This window comes from Notothenia rossii (assembly GCF_949606895.1).
Source record: "Notothenia rossii genome assembly, chromosome: 11".
In the NCBI taxonomy this organism is placed as follows: Eukaryota; Metazoa; Chordata; class Actinopteri; order Perciformes; family Nototheniidae; genus Notothenia; species Notothenia rossii.
The window spans coordinates 8,663,498-8,676,989 of NC_136910.1; the positions used below are offsets into that span (position 1 = coordinate 8,663,498).

General features: G+C 40.2%; 2 protein-coding genes across 4 annotated transcripts; both read left to right on the forward strand.

The window, feature by feature from the left end:
- The first annotated feature begins 426 nt into the window (after positions 1-426).
- stub1 (STIP1 homology and U-Box containing protein 1) lies at positions 427-6,903 on the forward strand. Of its 3 annotated transcripts, XM_079659283.1 has the most exons (9): positions 469-585; positions 1,213-1,293; positions 1,369-1,598; positions 2,046-2,244; positions 2,597-2,762; positions 2,856-2,931; positions 3,035-3,091; positions 3,904-4,020; positions 5,045-6,903. In XM_079659283.1, exons 3-9 carry the CDS (start codon positions 1,485-1,487, stop codon positions 5,168-5,170), a joined length of 855 nt encoding a protein of 284 aa, XP_079515409.1. In that variant the 5' UTR covers positions 469-585; positions 1,213-1,293; positions 1,369-1,484; the 3' UTR covers positions 5,171-6,903. The 3 variants fall into 3 exon arrangements, with proteins under 3 accessions (XP_079515408.1, XP_079515410.1, XP_079515409.1); XM_079659282.1 differs by lacking the exon at positions 1,213-1,293 and having other exon boundaries at positions 427-585; XM_079659284.1 differs by lacking the exon at positions 1,213-1,293 and having other exon boundaries at positions 443-585; positions 1,412-1,598.
- An 854-nt stretch (positions 6,904-7,757) lies between these two features.
- On the forward strand, positions 7,758-11,287 carry LOC307024850 (C-reactive protein-like). Its single transcript, XM_079659285.1, has 3 exons — positions 7,758-8,060; positions 8,169-8,247; positions 9,250-11,287. Exons 1-3 carry the CDS (start codon positions 8,058-8,060, stop codon positions 9,858-9,860), a joined length of 693 nt encoding a protein of 230 aa, XP_079515411.1. The 5' UTR covers positions 7,758-8,057; the 3' UTR covers positions 9,861-11,287.
- The last annotated feature ends 2,205 nt before the right edge of the window (positions 11,288-13,492 follow it).

A 13,492-nucleotide genomic window follows, 5' to 3' on the forward strand; every position in this document is an offset into this window, starting at 1 on the left:
AATATGTTTGCAAATTATCTGTACTTACTGAGAATCACAACTTTAGTCAGAGTTAGCTGCTCTAAGTTGACTACACGTTGAGTGTATGTATGTGCGTTTATGTATGTATGTATGTATCTTTCTAATGAACTATCTAACTATCTGTCTATCTGTCTATCTATCTATCTATCTATCTATCTATCTATCTATGTTTAGATGAAACTCTGATTATAGACCGCCATCTGCCGGTGATTACTGTGTGTTGCGTTGCTTTCTGTTAAAGCCGTATTCTCTCTTTTTCTAGTTTATCACATCGTTAAATACAAATATTGTCATACAAAGCACTATCTCCGCATGTAAGGCTCAATCAATGACATTTAATTAATCGTATTATGACTCAGTGTCTTATGAACACAAATATTCTGGGAGGCAGTGGTTTGCTTTGAGAGAAAAACAACCCTTTCGGCTTCCGTCGACTTCGCGTAAGCGCTTGACGTCAGCATAACAACAACCTGTCATGACAGCTCGTATGGGAAAAAATATATCGATAAAGCTATCAAATCATATACAATCGGTTTTACCTGGATGTGAGATTGCTTCTACAAGGTAAGGAGTGTTAACCGCGATTCTCAGAGACAACCACTAACTCTGAAGTAGCATAGATAGAAGGGAAAAAGGCTGTGTAGCAAACAAGCTAACCTAGCATTAGGTTAGCATATTTCTCTTTTCTCAGGTTTCTATGATGTGAACGTAAGATAAATGCTAATATGCCTTTTTAGGCCCGTCATACATATATTCCAATCAGCTTGTGATTAATTGTGTCACTGAAGGTAATACAGCTGCGTAGGAAGAACGGTCCTCACTCGAAAAACGATTGTCGTATAATCGACAACATACCTCACTATGCTAACCAGCTAATATCTAGCTAAGCACCGATCTCTTCTTCGCTGTTAACTAAATTTAACGACATTGTCACTGTTTATATTATTGCTTCTACAACACATGCATCCCTCTGTTAGTGGGCCAAACGTTAACCCTGCGTATTTGTTTACAACATCTTACTACCATTATGTAGCAGTGGTGTACCGTTACAGTGCAGCAGCCTTGCATTAAAGGCAGTGAGTCTTTAATATTTAGCTAGCTCTGCTTCTCATGTAGTCACCACGGACGTCCTTCACATGAATAGTTAATTCGCTGTCAGTCCAACCACCTCGCTGTGTTTTGTGTGCACAGTCAGCAAATTAGACAAATGCCTTTTTCTGGGTGGCATCAAAGACTGACTGCACCTAATTCTCCCCAAGACGCGCATTGCAGGTGCGTTGCAGTGAGTGTTACACACAACGTGAATGTTGACTTAGCTTCACGTGTATTGTGTGTCTTTCCTCTCAGTTTGTGAGACCCAGGAGATACAGGGCTTTCTTTAACCCATCAGCTAGCCAGCCGGAGACACGGGGAACAGGATAGGGAAGCAGGGCGAGGCGGGCCCCGCGGAGCCGGTGGAGAAGATGGCCGGCAGCCCGGAGAAGAGTTCAACCGCGCAGGAGCTGAAGGAGCAGGGGAACCGGCTATTCCTCTGCCGCAAGTACCAGGAGGCTGCTACGTGTTACAGCAAGGCTATTGTGAGTGTCATGCTAATGCTGGAATTACGTCTAAATAACTCAAACATATTAAAATGATATTGCCCTGGTCTACAGTATCTAATTTTACAATATGTTCTTGTTTATGTGATTATATTTTACATGTATATAGACCTTTACTTGGTCACTTGCAACATTAAACTTATTGTATTTTATGTGTACATAGTTAACTTCTCGTGCATTACTTGCACATTGGTCTTGCAACACAATCTTGCAGTATTTTTATTTCTACTCTGTTTCTTCTTGCACTATTTTTTGTTTCATGACCTATATATATTTAGTTGCATTGTTGGAGAAGCATGGGACTTAAGGTTGTCATTGCGATAACTACACTTTAGCTGCTGTGCCTATGACAATAAAGCCTTTGAGTCTTGAATCTGACATTGCTATGATGTTAAAGTGCATGTGTATTTGTCTGGTTTCTCCCAGAACCGTAATCCATCGGTGGCAGTGTACTACACCAACAGGGCCCTGTGCCATGTGAAGCTGCAGCAGCATGACAAGGCTCTGGCTGACTGTAAGCATGCGCTGGAGCTGGATAGCCAGTCAGTGAAGGCTCACTTCTTCCTGGGCCAGTGTCACCTGGAGCTGGAGAACTACGACGAGGCCATCGGCAACCTGCAGAAAGGTCAGAGAAACTACAATAAGATGGGGAAACCTTTGTTTCATCATGTTCAGCTTGATCATGTAATGCACAGTGTTCCTCATGTATTTCCTTGTTTATACATAAGTCAACGTGTTTCTCTTTTAAAACTGGTTTAGTTACTTATATCAGTTATTGTACTCTGAGGAATGTTATGGGCACAGCAAAGCTTTGTCATTGTACAATAATAATAATAATAATACAGAATAAAAGATAAAACATTTTTTATTATACCTAACTTTTTGAAGTGTTGTCAAAGGAACAAGAAATGAAGGAAATAAAAGTGAAAGAGAAACTTGAGTGGTAAACAGATGCTAATGTTCTAATGTTTCTACAGCTTATAACCTGGCAAAAGAACAGAGGCTGAATTTCGGAGATGACATTCCCAGCGCTTTGCGCATTGCGAAGAAGAAACGTTGGAATAACATCGAGGAGAAGCGTATCAACCAGGAGAACGAGCTACATGCCTATCTGACCAAACTCATAATCGCTGATAAAGAAAGGTGAGACAATTATCCAGCGTGCTGTGCGTCATAGTAATCTTTTGATGAAGATTGGTAATAATGATTATTTCTAATAAACTTTTTTTTCTTCAGAGAACTTGAAGAATACAAAGAGAAACAGGACGATAACCAAAATGGAGGCGATATTGCCAAGATTTCAACAAAAAATGTACGTTCTATTTCTTAGACTATATCAGTTTTCATGCTTTTAAATGAACATAGAAACAATTCCAATAGAATATTCATGAATATATTCGCTGTGGCCTACTTAGGACAAGTATCTAATGGACATGGAGGAGCTCTTCTCTCAAGTGGACGAGAAAAGAAAAGTGAGTATGGAACTATGAGCATGTAATAATTGTGTTCATTCATTCGGTCGCTTACCATGTCCACAGCATGCATTGGGCAAGAAGCAAAAACAAACAAACATCTTTGAATAGGTCACCATCATCCATTACAGGTCTAACAAATAGACGCTGATCACATTCACCCACATAAATGCATCTCTGCTTACGGTAAACACCTACATCCCACCACCTTTGATCGTTGACATAGCAACAAGAGAAATAGACATGAGCACATTATGATGCCGCATTTCAGATTTGTTTTTTTTCTATCATAGGGACATTCTTTTTGCCTTGCTCCTGTGTTGTATATTCAAATGATCTGCTACCATTAGCGGTTGCGATTGCATCTGTGAAAAATAATTCACCTTTACTCCAGACAGTAATGTACTTTCCCTAGCCTGAGCTGTTTCTATGGTTACCATCACTATTTGTTTGCAAGGGCTTATGGTGTTTAATTATCCTGGCTATGGATAGTTGCTGCCTGAACTGAAGGAGTTGTCATGTAATTGTCAGGAGAAAAGAGACCGCGCTGACTGACAACAGGGCGATTAGCTTCTTTGTGTTAGAAGGTGTGAAGGTTTACTAAACCCTGACGAAAGAAGTGTGTTATTCACTACCTTCATTTCACAACTTCATGATATCATTAGTGAGCTCACTGATGCTTTCATATCATATTTCCTTGGACTGGGGAAGTGTTTTCAGAGGATAGTGTTGGCAGCTCTTCTGATATTATATCCATATATCTCTTAGCGTCCCATCAGTGTGACTCTTGCTGCGTTTTGTCGTCCCTTCAGAAGCGGGAGATCCCAGATTACCTGTGTGGGAAGATCAGCTTCGAGCTGATGAGGGAACCCTGCATCACACCCAGTGGGATCACTTATGATCGCAAGGACATTGAAGAGCACCTACAGGTAAAACCTTTGTCAGCTGCATTATGTTTTAGGGTTTTCCGTCCGTCTGCCGTTACCTCAGAAAAAATGCACTTTTGTACGTCTTTTATACATGAACATGTGTCCCCGGTGTTCCAGGGAACTCACCAAGTGTCAGAAAACACAACCCTCTCTATGTTCCTCCATACCCAAATCTCTTAAAAAGGGGCTGCAACGGATCTGATACAGACTGATCCAGATTTGAACACTTCTATGACGTCACAAAAGTGGCACTACGGCTATTGGGCCATCTCCACCAATCAGGAGGAGACAGCCACGGACATTGCCGTTCGAAAGCGCTGGAGACGCTGTAGTACATATGCCAGGCCTGTAGATGGTGCTGTTCTCACAGAATCAGTCCATGCGAAATGAGGAATGGCTAAAATTCATGATCTGTTTGGTATTTTGAAAAATAAAAAGTATAAATATGCCTTATATAGGTATGGTCCTACACTATATTATTAGAATATAGCGTGATCGTTCCACCTTAAATTTGGCAGAAATGTCCACTTAGGCTCCAGAATGAACTGATTTCCTTTTGGTAATCAAAGCTCAAGGTCACTGTGACCTCACACATCCATGTGCTTATGACAATTTTACACAAATGTCGCTGAGAATAAAACGATGAAGTGATGACACCCTTTCACACTGAAATGGCTGTAAACTGCAACTTGACGGGTTGCTGGAGGCAGACAACCACAAGGCGGTAGCTCAAGTTTCTTTTATGACCACTGATTTAGTAATAAGTTCTAAAAAGGACAAATTCAATTTCAAGAGGGGAATTCAGACCACACATTTTCAGAAGTGGCCTCTGTACACATTTGTAAACATTTTTTTTGAAAAAGCACTTTGAGCTACACCTCTTGTCTGAAAAGATCTCTGTAAATGTAGATGTGTGACTAAAATTAAATGACTGTAGATATGCCCAAAAACGGTCTTATTTGCATGAATTAGCTATACAACCTAGCAGTAGCTAACACTAGCATATAACCTGCTCTCTGTGCAGCGGGTGGGTCACTTCGACCCGGTCACCAGGAGCCCCCTGACCCAGGACCAGCTGATCCCAAACCTGGCCATGAAGGAGGTGATCGATGCCTTTATCCAGGAGAACGGCTGGGTGGAGGACTACTAAAGGGACCCCCCCCACCACCATCCCCTCCCATCTCTCAATCCATACTCCCCATACTCAACACAAAGCCTGGACAACACCTGACTATAGAAGACAGATACACCCCCCCCTGGATTATGTACTTTTACACAAGAAGGAAACACCACATTATGGACTACCAGATGGGAGCCATGTCTGCCTCTTACCCCCCCCCCCCCCCCCCCACATTTGATCTTTGCTGTAAAACTCCCCGCTCATACTTTCTGAGGCTCTGCTGCTCCCTTTAAGACCCCCCCATCTCATTCTGCTCTTTCTTTACCTTCTCTCCTCCTTCCTCTTCCTTCTCTCCTCCTTCCTCTTCCCTTCTGTCATGCTGTATTTCTCCAGCCTGACTCCCTTCTTTTCTCTCAAAAAGGGGCCACACTCTCAGGTCTCTCTCTCTCTCTCTCGCTCCCTCCCCCTCTCTTTCTCTGAGTGCCACAATCCTTGGAAAGCATCAGCATTTGCACTCCAGTGTTTCACACACACCACCAATATTAATATATTACGTATGGTGGACATTAAGACATAGGCCTTGTATTTGGCGTTTACTTTAGTTTTTCATATACATTGGAGCATTTGCCCACTTCTTAATGTACATTTGTTAAAGTGGGACCTGAAATGCCAAAATCCTTTTCTCCATGAAGGTGTATGCAAGTTTCACATGATGAGAATTGAAAACTAGTCATGTAGGGAATCAAGTCTCTTCTCCACCTGCAGGTGGCGCTCCAAACATGCCTACTCATGTCTCCATGTAAGACTCTTAAGAGGATGGTTAGTTTTTGTTCTTAGCATATCAATCACACCCCGTTACAGACAATTTAAATACGTTGAATGTATGCATAATGTACTCTTTAGGTTTAGGCTTGACCTACAGTAATTCAACTTGTTTTTTATCGGGACGATACATGAAGGATTTCATGAAAAGCGGCCTTGAACTGGATGCTGAAAACCAACGGAGATGACCGCTGTATAAAAAAAAAAAAAAAGTTTTCACATTGCTGGATATTAATTGAAAATGTTTGAATATTGATAGATGACATTAGCTGTGGAAAACCATGCTTCGGAGGACGGTCTGTGCTGTGTGTGTTGTTCATAGAAACAAAAAATTGTGCTTGGACGTTGTGTTTGGCTCGTGCTGTTTGCCTGGAATGACCGTGGACGCTCACATCAAGCATGACGTGATTTTTTTATTTTCCTTTGCAAAGGCAAGAGGACGGTTTTCATTGGTCTCACCGTTTTGCTGTTCGTGTTATTTCTCATGGTTGCAACATCTTCTGTAAACCAATCACCAGTGTGGGACAAAGTTGTGTGTTGTTGAAGGGATTTGAGGTTTGCTAGTATCGATGTAACAACGTCCGTGTTTAAAATGCTGGAAGAGCTCCGACCATCTTTTCTCATCCTTACCTCAGTCCAAGTTTTTCGGTGCTGGTTTCCTTTCTGTAAAACACATTTTCAGTTTACAGGTTATTTTCCCGCCGAATGTGCGTCCGTGGTGAATCCGGCCTGTCGTCCGTGGTTCATGTCGGGGTGCAGGTAGTGTAAATAATTTGCTTGTGTATCTCAGATTTTATTTCTTGACAAAATAGGGTTCTTTTTTTTTTTTTTTTTTTCTTGAGAAATCCTAGAGCTTGAGAAACTGTATTAAATGTAGATATGTTGATAACATAAATGCCTGGTTCAGTTTTCATTTGCCCCCATTAAACCGTGAACTTTGAGTTGTTTTTTCTGACTCCGTACAGATACCACCATTTTGCTGCTCCATAGAGTATTATTGCAGCTGTGCTACAAAGCAAAACATGATCAGCGACACAAGCCCTGCAATCAATACACATTTGGTGAAGTTAATTTAGTTTTTTGACTTGATCTCTATTTTGAGTATGTCACTTCTTGTAGACAAAATGTCCCTTTGTCTGTCTTTGAATCGACTTTAGTGTTGACGCAAGCATTTTTCTCATCTGTTTTTCCTGCCGGCAACTGTCTAGCCCCCTCATGTTACCTTTTTTCTTCTCTGAAACAAACTTTATGATAGATCTTAAGGAAAGCACACTTGACATTTGTATCAGAGCTGAACTGATTAATCATCCAGGCTGATTAACAGATATTTCAGTATCAGTCTGATGCTAAATGTCATTGAATAAGTAAAAGAAAGTAGGCTATTTATTTTCATGGTCAAAACAGTTTTTATTTCTTATCAGTCAAAACTTTAGAGCTTACAGAATGTATGTTTATTGGATCTAATTTTGTTAATTTGATATGACATTGAGTTTGACGAATGGTTATATTTAAAGCCAAGCATGCTCAAGAATAAGCCTCTCATGTCCTGGCTGTCAAATAGATGGAAATTATGTTTTTAACTGACTATTTCTTCAGTAGAAAGGCAGTGAATTATTCAGATTTAGCTGGAAGTTAATTTTAATTTTTTTGATAATCACAAACAAAATGTCAATCCTGTTCATTTCAATTGGCAATCATCCCAGACAGATCTCAAAACACTGTCATTTAAAAGTAAAAAAGTATCTGCATAGTTGAAACGACGAACAAAAAGGGGATAAACATGTCATAATGACCCTTTAAGATTTCACAATGACTACAACACCTGCAGAAATGTCTGCCACAGATCCTGTATAAAACATTGTTCTCAGTGTGTGAGAACACTGTGTACGTCTACCATGTGATGGGGACACAAACACATATGTGAGGGTGTGTGTTTCAGTCACATGTAGACAGACACACAGCCCTAACACACACCAGGCCTATTGTCAGAGTATCCGTCTGATGCTGATGTCACGGCCCGTGTCAGGAGGGAAGAGGACAGAGCATTTAAGAGCGGACTGAGTTAGCAACATCCAGACAACACAACAACATCAAGATGGTGAGAAAAGCTGTTTCCTTTTCATATAATTTGGTCTCTGGTGTGATGTTTGTGTTAAGGGATGAATAGGTCTTAATTCTGGATAATGTGTTTTGTTTCTTTTTTAAGATGGTCAACACTGTGAGGTTTGCTCTGGTTGTTGTTGGTGTCTTTGGATGGTCTATGATGCTCCCCTCTGCCACCCAAGGTATGAAATTAACAGGATGTCATTCGAAAAGACTTCACCTCTAGATGTATGCCACAGCCAGGCTCTGGGGACTAACGGCATACTTGTAACACAATTTTGTAATGAGAATACAAACATTTTTTAACTGTATTCCCTAACACTAATCAGATTACTGGTACACACATGTGGATTACTAGCAGAATCAAAATGTTACAAAACATGTCAAATAAAGAACCATATATTAAGAAGCATAGGCATTGAAACACTAGACACTTAGTTGTTATTTTTTCTTTACATAATGCACTTAAGTTAAAGCTGTCTTATTGACATTTATTTTCTCAGATTTTTTCAAATTCCATTTGATATTGAGTTTATCCAAAAGTAACAGAAATTAATCAGGTTACTTACAGTAGGTTACATTACTTTTAACTTGTTATTCTTAGATAAAGTCACTGATAAAAAATGTTTACAAGTAACTAGTAATTTTTCTAATTTATTTGTATTTGTTATCAAGGTTTGTCCATAAATGTACTTTGCTCAATAAACAACATTCATTCCATTACCGGAGATATAAAACAAAGAAACATGCCATGTTGAAGCTTTAAAACTGAAACCATTTGTTTTAAGTGAACACAAAGAAAGAAAGAAAATTGAGTAAGGAAAACTTGCCTACTTACAGTAAATGAATAATAATTATAAAAAACAACCAAATAATTATTAAAAGTATGTGTTTAAATAAAATTACAACATATATACATATTGGTAATTATAAGAGGGACTACATTAAAAAAATGAACATATTTACATTTTGATAATAGTTGATTGCAAAACTGTGATTTGTAAAGGGGGCCCTTGCTTCATGACAAAGTAAAAAATAAGTCTATATGAAGAGCCGAGCAGTGAGATAAACATGAGATATTTATAAGGCTAATTGTACTGGAATACATTTTTCTAGTAACCCTCCCACCCTGACCATCTCTCTCTGTGTCTCACTGACTGTATCTTCCCTGTTTGTGTTGCCAGTGGGTCTGAGCGACAAAGTCCTGGTGTTCCCTTACGAGACCGACTTCAGCTTCGTGTCCCTGATCCCTCAGAAGGAGATGGGGCTGAGGGCCTTCACCCTCTGCATGCGGGTGGCCACGGAGCTGCCTGAGGACCGTCAGATCATCCTGTTCGCCTACCGCACCGCCGACTACGACGAGCTGAACGTGTGGCGTGAGAGCGACGGACGCGTCTCCTTCTATATGAGCGGCGACGGCATCTTCTTCCACCTGCCGCACATCACCACCTTCCGCACCAGCCTCTGCCTCACCTGGGACTCTCGCACCGGCCTCTCTGCCTTCTGGGTGGATGGGAAACGCAGCACCTACCAGGTCTACAAACCCGGGCACAGCATCCGTCCCAAAGGCTCCATCCTCCTGGGGCAGGATCCAGACAAACACCTGGGGGGTCTGGAGGCCGGGCAGAGCTTCGTTGGCGAGATGGCGGATCTGAACATGTGGGACTTTGTGCTCTCCAGGAGCATGATCCAGGCCTGGCACTACGGACACAGGGTGCCCAAGGGAAACGTCTTCGACTGGGGCACCATGGAGTACGAGCTGAACGGGAACGTGATGGTGGTGGATGATGACTGACTGGACGTGGAGTCGGGGGCAGAGAGGAAACAGGCTTTAGAGATCTGTGTTGGACTGATACTGATGTGTGGTTTCCTTTCTTAGATTCAGTACTGTTTCATGTTAGAGCCCTTTAACTGAGCTTCCAAAAACACAACAACTCTCAGTTTAATTTGACATTAAGGAACGGTTGATCATTAATGGATTATTTGAAAGGCATATCCTACAAAAGACCAGGAGCCCGAAGTGTCCTCAAAAATAACCGCGATGATACATATAACGACCACAGAGACTGTTTAAACCGCTGCAAAGAGACACAAGGGACAGATGTAAAATGACTAAACATAGTGACAAAAAAACGACATAGAACCAAACACAGATGCAAAAAACAGGATGACTGCAAAGTGCAAAGCCACAGACAAAAATAAATTAAAACGATCACAAAACAGACACAAAATAACAAAAAGGCTAAACAACTATAACTCGTATGTCTGGCTCCTATGTCGGAGAGGTGTTGGGGCCTTTTTCATGTCTGTGCCCAGGGGCCAATTCGTTCATCCCCCTCCCATGCGCTTGGTTAAGAACGTAGAAAGGAGTAGTGTTTCAGAATATTGACTGAGAAACCTCCTATGCAGTAATCTGTCATTATTTTAGACAACAAAATGCACTAGCCAAAAACTAAAACAAATCTTTGAGGTGAATTTTTTATCAAAATGTACATCAGAGGGACTTTTTCCAAACGGTACCTCAGTTTAAGATCCTTGTTTCAAAAGTTAGCATTTTTTTTTTTGTTGTCTTTTTTGTGTCTCCAAGCTTCATCCTTTTTGAAAGACCAACCTCTAAATATGGAGCTTTAAATGTTGACGTGCCAGTTGCATCCATGGGGTGGCACTCTGCACTCGTTCATATCAAACAGAAACGTGTGTCAAGTGAAGCGTTATCATGCATCTGCTAATGTGATATAGTTATGAACCGAAGTCCACCAATTACTGATTACGATCTGCTGCTATAATGTATTCAAAACTATTTTTCAAAAAACCTTTAATGTGTTTTTAATGGGAAACTATAATAACAAAAATACAGGTTCAATTCAAATCAAATATTTTTGGTCAGAATTGCAAATACAGTAATTAATCAAATGAAATCCCCAAACCGTCATGCACTCAGATAGTACAATTTAGTTTGTCCAATGATATTGATGAGAATAGGAAGTGGGTATTAAAACACTGTGAGATGCGTTATTTCTTAATGATTTACTGCACTCAGAGACAAATAGCAATTATCATGTTTAATATCCACCGCCGTAATGTTGCCTCCGGTTAGCGTATACTCACTCATGAATTTCACATGTTTCCACTGATGTAAGAACGCTTTTGGTTCTGAAATAAAACCTTGCCATGTGCATAACTAATAATGTTTGTAATTAAAGGGAATATTTCGTCTTTGAACTCTTTCAGCTTCCTTTTCCTAATAATCTGTTTTTGGGACACCTTTTAAAGGAATAATAACTTGTTTACATAATTCGAACAAGGGACTTTTTATTTATTTAGGAAATTAAAGAAAAAACCTTTTCACTTATTCAGCTGTAGGAGAAAGGGACAAACTTCCACCAAGATAGAGAAATACCCAGTTTTCAATCAATCAATATTTACTGAGGAAGTATAAATTAAGTTTGACTTATCGGACAGTTTTCTAGGAATCATACTGACATGTTCATTGATTTTGAAATACTTGTGCTCCATTGATAACATTTCAATTTCTAGAAGACAAAGCTTCTGCTCCCCTTGTTTCTATAGTATGTTCTCATGTCTGTGTTAAACAGCAAAAATAAGGCGGACGGACGGTTACATGTAACTTGCAGAAATCAAATCATATGGAGCTGCTTCACTAACAAACCCCCTGAGAATAACCTCAAGGGCAGATCTTCTCCATCCAAGTGTAACACAGTAACCCTAAGTTCCAGTTTGCTGCTCCGCTCTTCCTCCTCCTCCTCCTCCTCCTCCTGCGCAACCATGACCTCCTTGCAGAGATGAGGAAGAAGTTTCCAGCGTGCATGCAGGCTCCCTTGAGGGTGGGAAAGTGCTGCGTTGTGTGTGTGTATGTGTGTGTGTGTTTATTCTGACCGAATCACCCGTCGGCTTTCTCGCAGCAGCTAAATAAGGAGAAGGCAGGGCCAACGAGTTCTGACTGCGGGTCAGCAGCCAAATGTTCCACCTTCTTGGATGTTGCAATGCATCAATCGCGGTGCCCACTCACTGTGTGGTAACACCTTCGTGGACCATCTGCCCATGCCTGGCTTCTCAGCCCTCTGGTACGCACACAAATACACACACACACACGGTCAACACAAGGTCTGTTATTCCCCTATTTTTTCGTCTCTGCCCAAGAGGGGTAATAATTAGGGATGTAACGATCTATCGAATATTGCGGTAAATAAATGTCTCAATACCGTCGTGAGACTGACAAAATATACCGCGATTTCTTATTTTTTTAATAATTTATTTTTTTATTTTTTTAAACCTTTATTCACCCAGATGGTCCCCTTGAGATCATCAATCTCTTTTTCAACATGAACATAAAACAACAGATCACAATAAAGGACATCGTATTTACAGGGCTACATACATACCTAGAGACATTGACAAGTACCAACAGTATATTTATATCTCGCCCTGTCAATAAGCCTCACCTTCTTGGCAAAAACTGTATTGTTTTTGAAGTGGTGGAGAGACAATGCACAGTTTTACCCACTGCTGTCACCGATGGCAGAAGCATATCTCTCTGTCCCAGCAACATCAGTACCAAGCAAGAGAGTTTTTTCCACAGCAGGGGATATTGTAAACGCCCAAACATCCCAGCTTCTACCTGGAAATGTGGACATGCTCATATTCCTAAAAGATAACCTTGATGATGCCGAGTGAGTGAGTTAGAGTTGAGTTACTTGAAAAACTGAAGTGAAACTTGATTTATTCTATTGCAGGGTCTGATTATTATATTGTTGACACTTTAAAATACTACTATCCTACTAAAATGAAGTACAAATCAGATTTATTATTTAATAAAGAAAAAAAAAAGAAAAAATTCACATATTTTTTCTTTATTTTTCAATAACCCCATAAATATCGTACCGTGGACTTTTTATCGCGATATTATCGTACCGTGAGTTTTTGGTATCGTTACATCCCTAGTAATAATTCTTCATACCCACACATATGCAAAAGTTCCCACTTATTACCTTAATTAAAACATTTGTTTTGTTTTAGTAACTTTATTTTAAAACATCTCAAAATCTGATCTTCACATTTCTTGCACTGATCACAATACCTGCAAATACAATTGCACATTGTCTTTTAGCAGCACAAGCTTTTTATTTAAATGTTGGGGCCACACACTCCACTGTTTCGGCACTAGAGGAGACATCTTAATATCCTGATAACAATGTGCTTCTCCTTAAACAAATCATTTTGTGTCATAGCTTTTTTTTTGTTACCAACTCAACCTTTTTATTTCATGTTAGTATTTAGGGGCCACACACTGCTGTTTTCTGCACCAAAGCAATACTCATGGTGTGTAACAGAAGGACACAATAAGTGGCCGTGCGTCTCCACAGACTGGATAATTAATCCCTCTGTGTCTCTCCATGTATTATCCAG

Bases quoted from the DNA above. Each gene is read 5' to 3' on its own strand.
- LOC307024850 (XM_079659285.1), top strand. The intron at 8,248-9,249 runs GTATGAAATTAA...TTGTGTTGCCAG, and splicing joins GCTCCCCTCTGCCACCCAAG to TGGGTCTGAGCGACAAAGTC.
- stub1 (XM_079659282.1), top strand. From the start codon at position 1,485: ATGGCCGGCAGCCCGGAGAAGAGTTCAACCGCGCAGGAGCTGAAGGAG. The intron at 2,763-2,855 runs GTGAGACAATTA...TTTTTTCTTCAG, and splicing joins ATAATCGCTGATAAAGAAAG to AGAACTTGAAGAATACAAAG. The intron at 4,021-5,044 runs GTAAAACCTTTG...CTCTCTGTGCAG, and splicing joins ACATTGAAGAGCACCTACAG to CGGGTGGGTCACTTCGACCC.